The 13,150-nt window shown below is 43.2% G+C and overlaps 1 protein-coding gene across 1 annotated transcript in view; it reads right to left on the bottom strand.

The window, feature by feature from the left end:
- Window positions 1-13,150, bottom strand: part of LOC308301494 (glutamate receptor 1-like) — a gene marked incomplete at both ends in the record, with an annotated part of 88,180 nt that overhangs the window by 45,464 nt on the left and 29,566 nt on the right. The window contains 4 exons of the mRNA XM_080745490.1: window positions 67-234; window positions 767-925; window positions 5,049-5,102; window positions 8,529-8,713. Of these exons, the coding sequence (XP_080601616.1) occupies window positions 67-234; window positions 767-925; window positions 5,049-5,102; window positions 8,529-8,713 (566 nt within the window). The remainder of the gene's footprint in view (window positions 1-66; window positions 235-766; window positions 926-5,048; window positions 5,103-8,528; window positions 8,714-13,150) is intronic.

Here is a 13,150-nt window from a genome sequence, read left to right on the forward strand (position 1 = left end):
TGTGTGTGTGTGTGTGTGTGTGTGTGTGTGTGTGTGTGTGTGTGTGTGTGTGTGTACTGTAGTGACCTGCTGTAGTGCTCTCTGGATGTCGATGCCTTGTCCCCAGGGAGCAGGCGGGTTGGCCAGACATTCTCCAGCGTTGCCCCTACGGGAGATATCTATTCTCTGTCTCCTCAGGTTCTGGAACGCCGTCCACATGACTTTCACCCCGTCGTAGGTCAGAGCACCTGTGTACTGCAGAGACACGACAGGTATAAGAAACAATTGTCCCACGTCCCATACTGTACACCATCTATATATTCCATATATGCATGCTAATTCTTGTGTGCGTGTAATCAAGCTGATTAACACACTGTAAAACTAGTTTGCTACTATTCAGTTCATGTGTTCACCATTTTGAAACTGCCGCAACTACATTATAGTTGGTATTACTGCATTCGTCATTGTTAATACGCTCCCGAATTCAATTGTTTGCATTCATTATTTTAGTTTGTCCATCAAAGCAGTGTTTCTCAAAGTGGATTCCAGGGACTCTGTGGCTTCCTGTAGGGGGGTATAAATTGACCCTTTCAAGTCTGTAACTCGGACAGTGTGCAAATGGAACCAATTAAGTGGGAGATCTTGAAAGATTTCCAATGTTTGAGAAACACTGGATCAAAGCATGCTTGCTTGTAGATCTTTTATTTTTGGCAAGTGACACCTCCTACTTTGGAGTACAAATTAAGCAGTAGAAAGATGTAAACCGACAGACAGGAGGATTAGATACCTTCAGACTTCTCTTGGGCACTTTGGCATCTTTGTTGTCAAAGTCCATCCACTGCTGAACCACACGGCTGACCTCTGGCGCTGAGTTGTTGACCAGCTGGAAGCCTGTTATGTTGGCTCCACCCTTCCTTAGATCCGTCAAATCAATGTCCAGGAAACCCTGAAGCACACAGACAAGATATTATGAAGAGATAGATATACATTATACAATGTCAGCCTAGTAGTCTAGTAACTATAGACTTCCTGACAGAGAGAGAGAGAGAGAGAGAGAGAGAGAGAGAGAGAGAGAGAGAGATTGATAGAGAATGAGCAAAGGAGATAAAGTTGTTTTCAAGAGTCACGCACATGCATGCGCACAGCCGCACACACACACTTGCTTTTATAAAATTAGTCCATACCCGCACACACACACACACACACACACACACACACACACACACACACACACACACACACACACACACACACACACACACACACACACACACGCGCACAAGCACACACGCACACACACTTGCTTTTATAAAATGAGTCCATACCCGCAGGGATGTGCACATCCAAACTGTGTCTAGACTTGAGACCGCAACTGCCCCTACAGATCCCAAAAATGCTAATGAACCCACAAAAAAAAGTATATGTGTGTGTGTGTGTGTGTGTGTGTGTGTGTGTGTGTGTGTGTGTGTGTGTGTGTGTGTGTGTGCGCGCGCGCGTGTGTGTGTGTGTGTGTGTGTGTGTGTGTGTGTGTGTGTGTGTCAACACATCATTTGTCAGTGCTGTTTTTGGCTTGGGGAAAGGGGTAATAAATGCACCCTCTATCCTGGAATCCCACAGCAGCAGTGTTTGACCATATGTTTTAATGTTATAATGAATGTTGCTGATTTCGTGTACTTTATATTGATTATCTGACATATGAATGGGAGTGTGTTCTAGACCTAGTCTATGGCCGTTTGCAATGGTTAATGAGCAATTGGACACTCACTAGTGTGGGGTGGGATTTAACGAATGGTCCACTGGAAACACATGATGATCAATTAACCCTGGAACTGCTTCCATGACTCACTCCACCATATACAGTATGACTACACCCAAAGATTTAATTGAGTGCTAATAAACAGCTTATATGTGGGAAAATGAAGAATCAGCATTCCTCTAATCATGATCGAGTGGGGCCTTACGCACACCAAGGTCCGCCCCTCACTCGACCGGGACCAAACATTCTATAGTAACTAGTACTATCAGAACATAGATGCATTTTGTTATTATTTCAATTAAATGTAATCATCTACCCTACCTTTAATCTGTTTATTCTGTTACTTTGGCTTACTTTGCCTTGATACATTCATGCCAACAAAGCATAGTGATTTGTGAATTGTAACAGCAGTATATCATACTGTGTGCTACATTACATTGAAAAACCTTTTACTGTAGCTGTGACGGGTAAGAGTGTAGGGCAGGGGTCTTCAACAGGGGGTCCGGGACCCCTAGGGGGTCCTCAGAGTTACTACAGGGGGTCCTCCAGATCCTTGTGTTTTATATTAATCACTTGAACCCTAATGTCCATATCCTGAGAACTGTAGCCAAAAATAGCCGAACCTCACAATGCCTCGCAGCGCAAGGCGTTGCTTGTAGATCAGCTATTTTTGGCAAAGGTTTGGTGTAGAGGGGAAAAAGAGCACACCAAGTACAGAGTGAAAGGTCAAGTTTATTAGGTATTGGCGGTTAAAATATACTGATGATTATGCTGTCAAACGATGAAACTACGGCATATGGAATCTATGAACAGGTTGTGGGGGTCCCTGCTTCATCTCTCCCTCAACTAAGGCGTCCTTGGCCTGAAAACGTTGAAGACCCCTGGTGTAGGGTCAAACACATAATGAAAACTACTCAAATCCCTCTCCTTCTCTGGGGAGGGGGGGGGGGGGGTTATTCTATGGAGGTGTGAGAATGAGAACTACATTTCACCTCATTCTAGAGTCTCATTTCCCTGAGGGCGAGAATGGATTCCATCTGAACCACATACTGTACGTAGGTTTCCGTTATTTTACACTGTTCACCTGGGTTCACCAGGAACAATGGAGGGCTAGGTGGAAAGTCCTGGAAGGAGAATGGAGTGATTTACTGTTAAGGTGTTTCTTGGCCGTCCATTTTTTACATGGAGTAGTGCAGAGAGAGAGAGAGAGAGAGAGAGAGAGAGAGAGAGAGAGAAAGAGAGAGAGAGAATTAGATCCTCCTTTCAAACATCCTGAAATCAGTTAGCCGCCAAAACAGCGATTGTTGATACAAAATCTATCAGTAGGGCAGCAATCTATCCAAAGTGCTTTGCCATGTGTGTTACATTGATCTATTCACACAAAAACAGCAGCGGCATCGGGAGCACTAAGGGGTTCAGTGTCTTGCTCAAGGACACTTCGAAACAAATCCAGGATGTCAATCAGCCGTGTAGCCTCGACGTTGGTTAACAAATTGTAAGGTAGGTAGACTTTCATAAATGTATTTTATCGAGTCTGACATTTGCTTACATATCTATGATAGTGTTGGTCTCTTAATCCCTATAGTCACTGGAAATCTGCCCACAGAGCCCGTACTTCGTCGTACATGTACAAAACAACAGCAACATATAAAGCGCTGACCCTGTATGGCACACCATTCGAAATCGTTGTGCACTGTAACAGTCCGTATTTTTCAATAAATATGTTTTTTTTTTAATCCCGGACTGTATGGGTGGTAGTGGGCATCAGGTGAAAGCCGGTATTACACGCGGTGTAAACAGGACGTAAACAAGGAGATAAAACGGCGCTCAGGCACAGACGGGACTAAAACACATAAGATACAGACTAATACAGTGCACACCGGTTATGAATGGGGAGTTAACAGGCAGCTTCACTTTCCACTTATCTTATATCAATCACTGTCCTGTGACATATAGAGGATGCGGGGGAAAACAGAAAAAGAAACAAGGACCAAAGGAGAAAAATGACACCAAGACAAGAGCATCCTTGCCTCCCTTACCTCCCCTGCCCCCGACCTTCATTCACCCCTCTCTCCTCAGTCTGTCTATTGCACCAGTGTGTGCTGCCAGGTGTCTGTATTTCTCAGCTGAGTGGACAGTCTTTCTTTTTTTTTCGTCTCTGCTCCATGTGCCAGTTAATGCAGTGCAGTGAGCTGGACAGGTTACTATAGAAACCGGGGCTTCCTGATGCTCAGAAGTAAAGGAAACAGTCCATGAAGCCCTGATTTGCTTATGTCCCTTATCCCTCTATCTCACACACTCTCACATACAAGCATGGACGCACGCACTCACGCATAAATGCACGCGCACACACGCACTCACACAGTCACACACACACGCCCATCAAGTAAAATTCACAAAAAGGAAAGACAAAAGCAATCGGGAAAAGTCTCGCACAGGCGTTTTAATGGAGCAATTACACATTATTGTGGCAGTTTTGGTTATTAGCCTTTATAGCTGTCCAAGCTTCATCATTTAAAATGTAATCAAGCAGACCGGCCAGACAAGACAGGGATCTAAAATCTGCAGCAGTGAAAGATCGTTGGGACTGACAGCTGCATATTAATGCTGCTATTATTGTGGCTTCTCTTCATATCAATTTTAGCCTGATTATCAGACTGAGTGGAGTGGGTAGGGTCTATGGGGTGTGGACCCAGGCTATATCAATTTAGTTTCTTTTGGCTATTTTAGTGAGCCTGAAGGCTGCTAGAGCTGCATAAATACAACGTGACATGATGGGAAATTGGCAGCGAACAAAGAGAGCTATTGCATATTAGTGTCTGACCTGTATGTGTCTGTCTGCCTCACTGCAGCTCTGGACTCTTCTATAAGCTTCTGTCTCCTCTCACATATAGTCAGACTTCTACCTGCCATCACCTCACCTGTTCTAATCGGTGCATGTGCGTGTGTGTGTGTGTGTGTGCGTGTGTGTGCGTGTGCGTGTGCGTCTGAGTGTGTGTGTGTGTGTGTGTGTGTGTGTGTGTGTGTGTGTGTGTGTGTGTGTGTGTGTGTGTGTGTGTGTGTGCACGTGCATTGGGGGAGGGTATTTAAGAGATAAAACAAAGCAGCTTGCGGCAAAATGACTATGTGCAGGACAGGTGATTTGGTACTGTAAGTGCACTATAAAGGCAATGAAGCATTTAGCATCTGGAGTCCATGTTTTTGTAGCAGCTTAAAGGGACTGTAGAAGGTGAACTGAGCCGTGAAGAGAAATGTCTCCGTCAGCAGAGAATCAGTGGACGCAAAACAGTGTGTTATTGATGCGAGTCCTTACCAGATTAGCCAGGATGTAATGATAACTCTTCGCATTCTTGCCTTGCTCAACAATCTGGAACAAAAAGACAGAAGCAGTTGATAAGTGTGTGCACGTGCATGTGAGTGTGTGCTTGCTTGTGTGTGTGACAGACAGAGTGTGCAAGACAAACAGACAGACAGGCAGAGATGAAGTGAATGAGAGTGTTAAAGAGGAAAGGAAAGAGAAATACTAGAATGTATTTGACTTGAGAGACGGACTGAGTGAAGGAGAGGAGGAGAAGAGGAGAAGGAGGCGTAGAGATTTGAATACCTGGTGAGGACTGGGGACCGTGTACATTTCAGGACAGACAGTAATTGGGGCAATGAGACAGAACGAACATAATGCTGAATATTCATTTTACATGCTTTTCCTGTGATCTCACAGTGTGAATAATGAGGATACTAGCAGAACAGAGATCACATTTAATCCTCCATATGCGAAGGCTTCTAACAAACAGTGCAGAATAACGGTTGACATGTAAAAATTACAAAAGTGGAATTTAGGGGTAAATTAGAGACTGATTTGACCTTCCTCATTCCCTTTGATGTCTAGTTTTCTCAGCTCTTTTATACTCAAGTCCTACATTCTCTCCTCTCCTCTCCCTCTCCTCCCATCTCATCTCTATTTTTGTGTTGCAATGACCACATTTTTCACATATTATCTTCTCATGTGTATAAGTATGCGTATGCAACCACACGTCTAGGTAACATGTGTGTGTGCATGTGCATAATATTGTGTGTGTGTGTGTGTGTGTGTGTGTGTGTGTGTGTGTGTGTGTGTGTGTGTTTAATGATGCTCGGGGGGGTGGCAGACGCTGACATTTGTTATTAATGGTGACTCCAACACACAGCAGACCCAGCGGCTCAGCCTGGAGCTTGGAAGAAACAACACAGTGAAATCCTGTGTGTTCATTTACGTCTGCAAGTAAGCAAAAATGGAGCCATTTGTTCACTCAGTTGAGTGAAATGAATACGCAGGATTTTAAAGTGCAGTCTGTTCATCGGGGTGTAACATAAATTATTTTATTTTTTTACCAATTCCATTCCATAAAGCTACTCTTGGTCTATCGATAAATGTGTGTTTTCTCTGTGTTCATGTCAAGGTGCAGGTTTGTCCATATGTGTTGAAATATAATGTCCATTAGCTAGAGAATCACAGTGTTTACTTATCTAAATAGTTACTATATCAATTTTAAATAATTGATTGTATCGAATCGTATCGCCATGAATGAACCAATATTGTCCATGTATCGTATCGTCATCGCTATTAAATGTATCGTTGCACCCCTACTTCATACGTATCTGCAACAAAATCTATTTGGATAAATAAATAAATAATCTGGGAGCGTACTTAACTACTTATGTATTCCGCGGACGCTCTGAATCTGAGGAGAGAGCAGAACAGATGCCCTCAGGATGCTGTCAGTGGCGTTATCTGAGGAAGATCTGTGTTCTGGTACCAGATGAACACTGGAGCCATTTTAGAGGGCAGAGGAGGCCGGCTTACATTATGTATACAGCAGCGTGCATTATCACAGTACTCGGGCAGTCTGGAGCCGCGTGGAACTCCATATCTGGGACAGCTATAAGCCCTTCGCTGGCCGTCGTTCATGGGCGTGATATTGATGATTGTTGGTCGGATGAGTGGACATGCATGCAAAGACTTTGTGCATTCATAGTAAGGTATAGAAGAAGAGTGCTGTAACCGTCAGAGAAATTGAAGGCTATAACAGTAATATGACTATCACTATTATTTCACCTCCATATTTGGGCATAACCCGCCCCGAAGACAGACAGACAGACAGACAGACAGACAGACAGACAGACAGACAGACAGACAGACAGACAGACAGACAGACAGACAGACAGACAGACAGACTCTCTCTCTCTCTCTCTCTCTCTCTCTCTCTCTCTCTCTCTCTCCTGGATTTTTAGATAGATAGAAGACTAGGTACATTAAATAATGCGGTATGTGCTACCGGGAGCACAAAATATTAATACAATAATCTGATATGCGAAACATTTTGGGGTATTTACTTCCTTGGTCTACTGGTAGCATGCATAAGAAATGTGGTAGTAATCGGAGTAATGGTTTTCCAAGATTAGCCTCTCGATTAGCCGCAGAGACAGACATATAGACCAGACAGACACATGCACACACACGTGTATCTGTGTGCATACTGTATACAGTATCTGCATGTGTGTGTGTCTGAGTGTGTGAGAGTGTGTATGCGCAGGCAGGGAGCATATTTGGGTGATGGATGGTTGCTGTCTGGAAGCAGAACTTCACAGGCTCAGCTCCTGTAAACTGGTGAGAACTGATGCAATAACCTTAACTGTGGACACCGGGCCATCAATAACACTCACCCTGTGCCAGCATGAGCACGTCTGGATGTGTGGGCGGTGTGTATATATGTGTGGGTGAATATGTGCGTACAGTATGTGTTTGTGTGTGTTACGGGATGTGTGGATGGGCTAGTGTGGTGCCTGGGCACATGTGATGATTCATGTGTGTCGTATAGTGATATGTACATTGATGGTGATACAATTGCTCTTGTGTGCGGGTATGAACCAGAACGAATCAGTTCCATCATGTTGGAACTAAGTGTGTGTGCATGCGTATGTGTGTGTATGTGTGTGTGTGTGTGTGTGTGTGTGTGTGTGTGTGTGTGTGTGTGTGTGTGTGTGTGTGTGTGTGTGTGTGTGTGTTTGTGTGTGTGTGTGTGTGTGTGCCAGGATCCTAAGGCAGTGCAGCAGTGAGTGGCTGATCCTGTCACTGGCGAAACGCCTTCTCGGAATGTCAGCGCCATGTTATTTATCTCTCCTGTCCTTTGATGCTCCGGGAGACCAGACTGGACGGCCTAGCCCAACTGCTTTCTCTTTTTTATCATACTTTTTCCCCTTCTATCCTTCCTCCTTTGTTCATCTGATAAGCACCTGCAAAACCTTGGCACTGTGCCTTTGTGAAAGAATAAATGTGCTTTGTAAATGTTGGCCAGAGGCGTGATGTCATGTCTGAAAAATAACAAATACGATTTACACAAAAATGCTTCAAGGTAGGGTACTGTATGTGGACTGACTTCTAAAATATGCAAACCACAGTGACAGTCAAAGACTACTGCGCTACAGAAAAAAATCAATGACCATACATGAAGCTAGTTAGCATTTGTTTTTGTTTTTAGGTTTTTAAGAACTTTGATTATATTGTGTTTTTTCTAGATAGATATACATTTGCATTTGTTATATTGTTGATGATGTACTGACATATTATCTTGTTTATTATTGTGATGTTATCTGCTTATTGTAAGTCGCTTTGGATTAAAACCGTCTGCTAAATGCCTAAACTGTAAACTGTAAACTGTAAGACCACCTGATACAGCATAAATGAATAGTTGAGAGTGCCCCGTATGAAAATAAACAGCACCCTGGCAACAGCAGCCAGTGAAAAGCTTTTCTTCACCTTTTTGAGGATGCCAGTGAGCCTCTCGGTCTCACAGTCGATGATGATCTGTCCCTCCTTCCTCTTGTCCAGGTCCTGGAACACCTTCTGGAAGGAGGCCTCCGTCATCGTCTCCACGTTGACCGAGGTCACCAGCCAGCTCCTCTCCGCAGCCGTGTCCAGAACCTTCTGGAGTACAGACAGTCCTGGGGAGAGGGAGGGGGGACTCAGAGGTCAGATGGAACAACTATTCCACAATCTCCGACTGCTATAGAGTCGGGAACTTCACATCCCGAAATCCGAGGCAGGATTGGAAGCTGTCACCCGTTCGTCATTTCTGTTCAAAATATATTTACGTTGAATTTTTTTTCTCCATTTCGGCTAAACAGCAAGCTATGGGCTTCAATGATTTTGATCAATTCGCGCGACGGTAAAGAAGAAACTGAAGCGAGGAGAAGGCTTCACATCCACTTTATTGCTTGATCATTTTCAGAGCTTCCATGCTCCAGACTGTACGACGGTAGCATTTGAAAACTGTGACTAGATGCAACTAAGAACCCTGAGAACTGGGGGAACAGCAGACAGATCAGTGTGGCCTGCGGATGAACAGGTGTGGACATAAACAAGGAGTTAATGTGTGAGCTTGTGAACATTACAGAGTTACTGCCTTGATGTGAATTAGAAGTGATAGACGACTGGTCTATATGGCTTTACATGAGGCAATTCATTCGAAAATGTTTTTTTTTTTTCACATGGCACATGAACAAATGATGTGCCGTCTAATGTCGTGGCGTGCATAGTTCTATTATGCACTACAAGACAAATGAACACTGCTCATTCCGAACAGCTTTCCTCCTGTTCCTGATAAACATATCCATCAGAATGATGATCCAAGTGCAAGGAATGGACACTTCATTAGGCACCCAGGTGTGTACAGGTGAGTTATCGCTGCTCTTACAGCACTGGGCTGAACTATCCTCACAATCTCACCAACAAATAATCAGTCTGAGTGCGCTGGTGGATGGCACAATCAGATTTACATCATCCCAGTGCAAATTGCATGCAGCCCCACTCCCTTAAGCTGTCACTGATCGGCTGCTAATGCGCTGCAGCGTTTTTGGGGAAGACGGCGGTGCAGCTAATGGGCTGAGGGGTCATGCTGAGACAGGAAATAAGAGGCAATTAGAGAACACATCGATCTTGGCTCTTGATTTGCACAGGGGTTTCAAACTGGCAGCTTGCGGGCCGAATGCAGCCTGCAAATGTGTCTAATAAATGTTTTATATTAGCCAACTGTATGTACTGTAGGCCTCCATGTTTGTATCACATTTATATCTGTGATTTAACACTACGGGTAAAGGAAAGGGAACCACCCATCCTGTTAACTCATCAGTGTAAATCGATATCGCTGTGCAACTCGCAAATCGCTCTGCAATGTAAAATAAAGGAAATATAGGATGACTTGGATTTATTTGAGGATACTTGCTTTTCATACTCTCACATAACAGTCTATTCCAGCTATCAGTCCCTCCTTATAACAAAATAATATGTTTCACTTCATGCCAATCAGCTGGGAAACACTTGTAATGTCAGAGTGGGTAAACAGTAGCTGTTTACTGTCTTCAAGACAGGAAAAGACTTACTGACCTGCTATATATATATATATATATATATATATCAGATTTTTATATTCAGCCACTTAACCGTGTAAGACCCACTGTTGCAGTATTTGCATTTTATCCAAAAAAAGGTTTTTAAATTATTTTATTTTTGCTCCCCCTACCACCCAAACATCACCATTGGATCCGATTGTTTAGTATTACAATGCCATTGGCCATGATATTTGCATATGAATACCCCCCACAGAGGCTGACATTCACACAACTTCAAGATCTCTGGAGTCCAGTCTGGACGAACAACATCTCACTTTTTCACTGAAGCTATTCCTCACAAAAACTTAAAGGGGGCGTGACACGGCCAAAACAGCTAATTAAGGCTATCAAATTAGCCATTTTTTTTAATGATGTCATGTACCCCCATGTTAAATGACCCAATCAAATGAATTTATTGTAGTTACTGTACTGAAAGTAGTACTTTCTGTACAGTAACTGAAATAAATTAATTTGATTGGGCTAATATGGGGGGAGGGGCGGAGTCGATTATCCATATAATTATCTTTTGAAACTGCCCCAGAAAAAGCTGTCCGAGGTGTGTTTCCGACTTTCTAAACCAACTTTAAAACTATCAGTTCTAGGGGTAAAAAATATATAGCATTCACTATAAAATCAGTGGTTAGACCGATAAAAAAGTACATGTCTTCTTCAAAAAAGGTGTCAAAAAAGGTGTACGAGGGTCAACACGCTTCTCCCCGTCTATGAGACGGTTTTGTCGGCCATACCCTGCTGTCTCTTGCCCTAACCTGACTGGAGCACCAGACCGACCGGAGCAAGCCATGTCCTGCTCCGGTCTATGTGAGCACAGCGGCCGGACTGAGGTCCGTGCATGGCTCATATCATACACTCTGTGTGTGTGTAGCCTGTGTGTGTGTGTGTGTGTGTGTGTGCTTTCGCGCGCGTGTGTGTGTACACACACAATAGCTCTCGCAAATAGCCGTGCGGTGCAGCGTTAGCCGGGCTACACGCTAACAACAAGCCATCACGTTGTGCGCGGCACCGCACGACGGACGAAGTATACATTGCGCGGCACCGCACGACGGACGAAGTATACATTCACTACTAACTGATACGGCCCGCCTCCTTTTCAGACTGTTTGAAGAAACACCACGTGAGCTACTGTATCATAATGTTAAATTTCGGCCGGTGTCGCCACTCCTTTAAGTAAAATGCCTGTAATATTTTTTGTGGTGATCATTAGAATGTCTAGAACATGTACATTTTGTTATTATTGTGAAAGATATCCCCCAAATGTAAATTAGAGCATGATTTATGATTTATGGCTATAAAAAAAAAAAAAAAAAACATATAATATATATATATATATATCTATATCTATATATATATATATATATATATACACATTTTCCTCTCCAAAATACTCCTACAAAACCATCTGAAAGTTTGATTTTCTTTCCCCTTTTTTTCTTTTGCAAGTAGAAATTAATCCGGGTCTTACAGGGTTAAAGGCGAATGAGTGGACACTTACAGGGCTTAGCCACAGAACCTCTAAGAAGTCCCATGCACTGTAATGGAAATAGATTAATACAACGTGCCAAAGAAAAAGTCATTAAAGAATGGGAGAGCATAACAGAGGCCATGCCTCTGACAGATGTTTCCTTGGGTCTATTGTAATGTACAGACAGCTTCTCTCGTGGCATTTCAAGGTTCCTGTCTATCTGTGACACCAAGCCATTAAAGAAATGCAAAGAGGGATGGGCTTGGCCACCATATGTAGTAGATGCAAATACATCAGCGGCTACAGGAAGATTGGAGCGGAGAAGGACGAAAATTATATATAAGGGTGCAGATTTAGCATTTAAATAGTAATGCAATGCTTTGCTTGAAAGGTGCACACCAACCTGTGGGCAATTTCATGTTGCCCATCTCATTCAGTGCTTCTCATCGGTGAATAATTGTAGTCCTTGGTACTGACAGGTTTAAATAGGAGCCATGAAATTGATGATAGGCATGGGAACACAGTGGGCCGTCAATCATAGCTACGTGAAAGGCCAGTTGGCCCAGGAGAGACAGAAAGCTGAACAATTGCCTTTGCATCAAGCGGTCTCTGTGGTTCTGGTTTCAGCACCACGGAGAGCTCCTTGTACATTTCAACAGAGAACTCTACTATGATACATTGAGGATTTGGGCAGGTCTAAAACTATGTCTAAAGGCATAGCTGTGCACAGGAGAGAATTAGGACAGCATTGTGAAGTATGATAGGTAAATGGAATTGATTTTTTTGTTCCATTATAGACATCTCTAACAAACCAAGAGCTGGTGGCAAATTATAATGCAATACATGCTTGCTTGTTTGTTTACTTTCAACTTTCTCTCTTTCTCTTTTTTTTAAAGATATATTTTGTGGCTTTTTCTGCCTTTATTGATAGTATTACAGTGAAGATAGGACAGGAAACAGGGAGAGAGAGATGGGAGTGACATGCAGCAAAGATCGTCTGCATTAGCCTATAATGTGGTATGTGCCTGGACCGCTAGGTCAGCGGGCGCCCCCAAAAACAAAGTTTACCACAACACTATTGAATACTTCTTTGCCTTTTAAAGTGTGTCTGATGCAGCCCTATAAATCAGAGCCAGTCTGGTGGAGGCTAGTCAAGGTACAAATGGCCTCCTGGAGCAGAATAATATCATAATGGAATCTGGCCACCATAAGTACCCTTCTGGCCAGCGGCAACACATGCAGACCTGAGCACCAGGTAATAAACAGCATGGAAAATACATTGAGAAATAGGTTTCTGAGTTGTGTTCATGATTTCATTGGTATTGTTTAATCTCTCCCCCCTTCCTTGAAGAAGCCTTTGAAAATAAAAGAGAGACACTTTACATTAAGAGCGCATGTGCTGTAACCCCATAAAGACAAATGTTATCATGCAAAAAGATCTAAATAAAATAAAGTTCCTGGGATTGCAGGAAAACAATCGCAACATTCACTTAGATGTATGGCTTCTTTTT

This window comes from Nannobrachium achirus (assembly GCF_963921795.1).
Source record: "Nannobrachium achirus genome assembly, chromosome: 17".
NCBI classification, from domain to species: Eukaryota; Metazoa; Chordata; class Actinopteri; order Myctophiformes; family Myctophidae; genus Nannobrachium; species Nannobrachium achirus.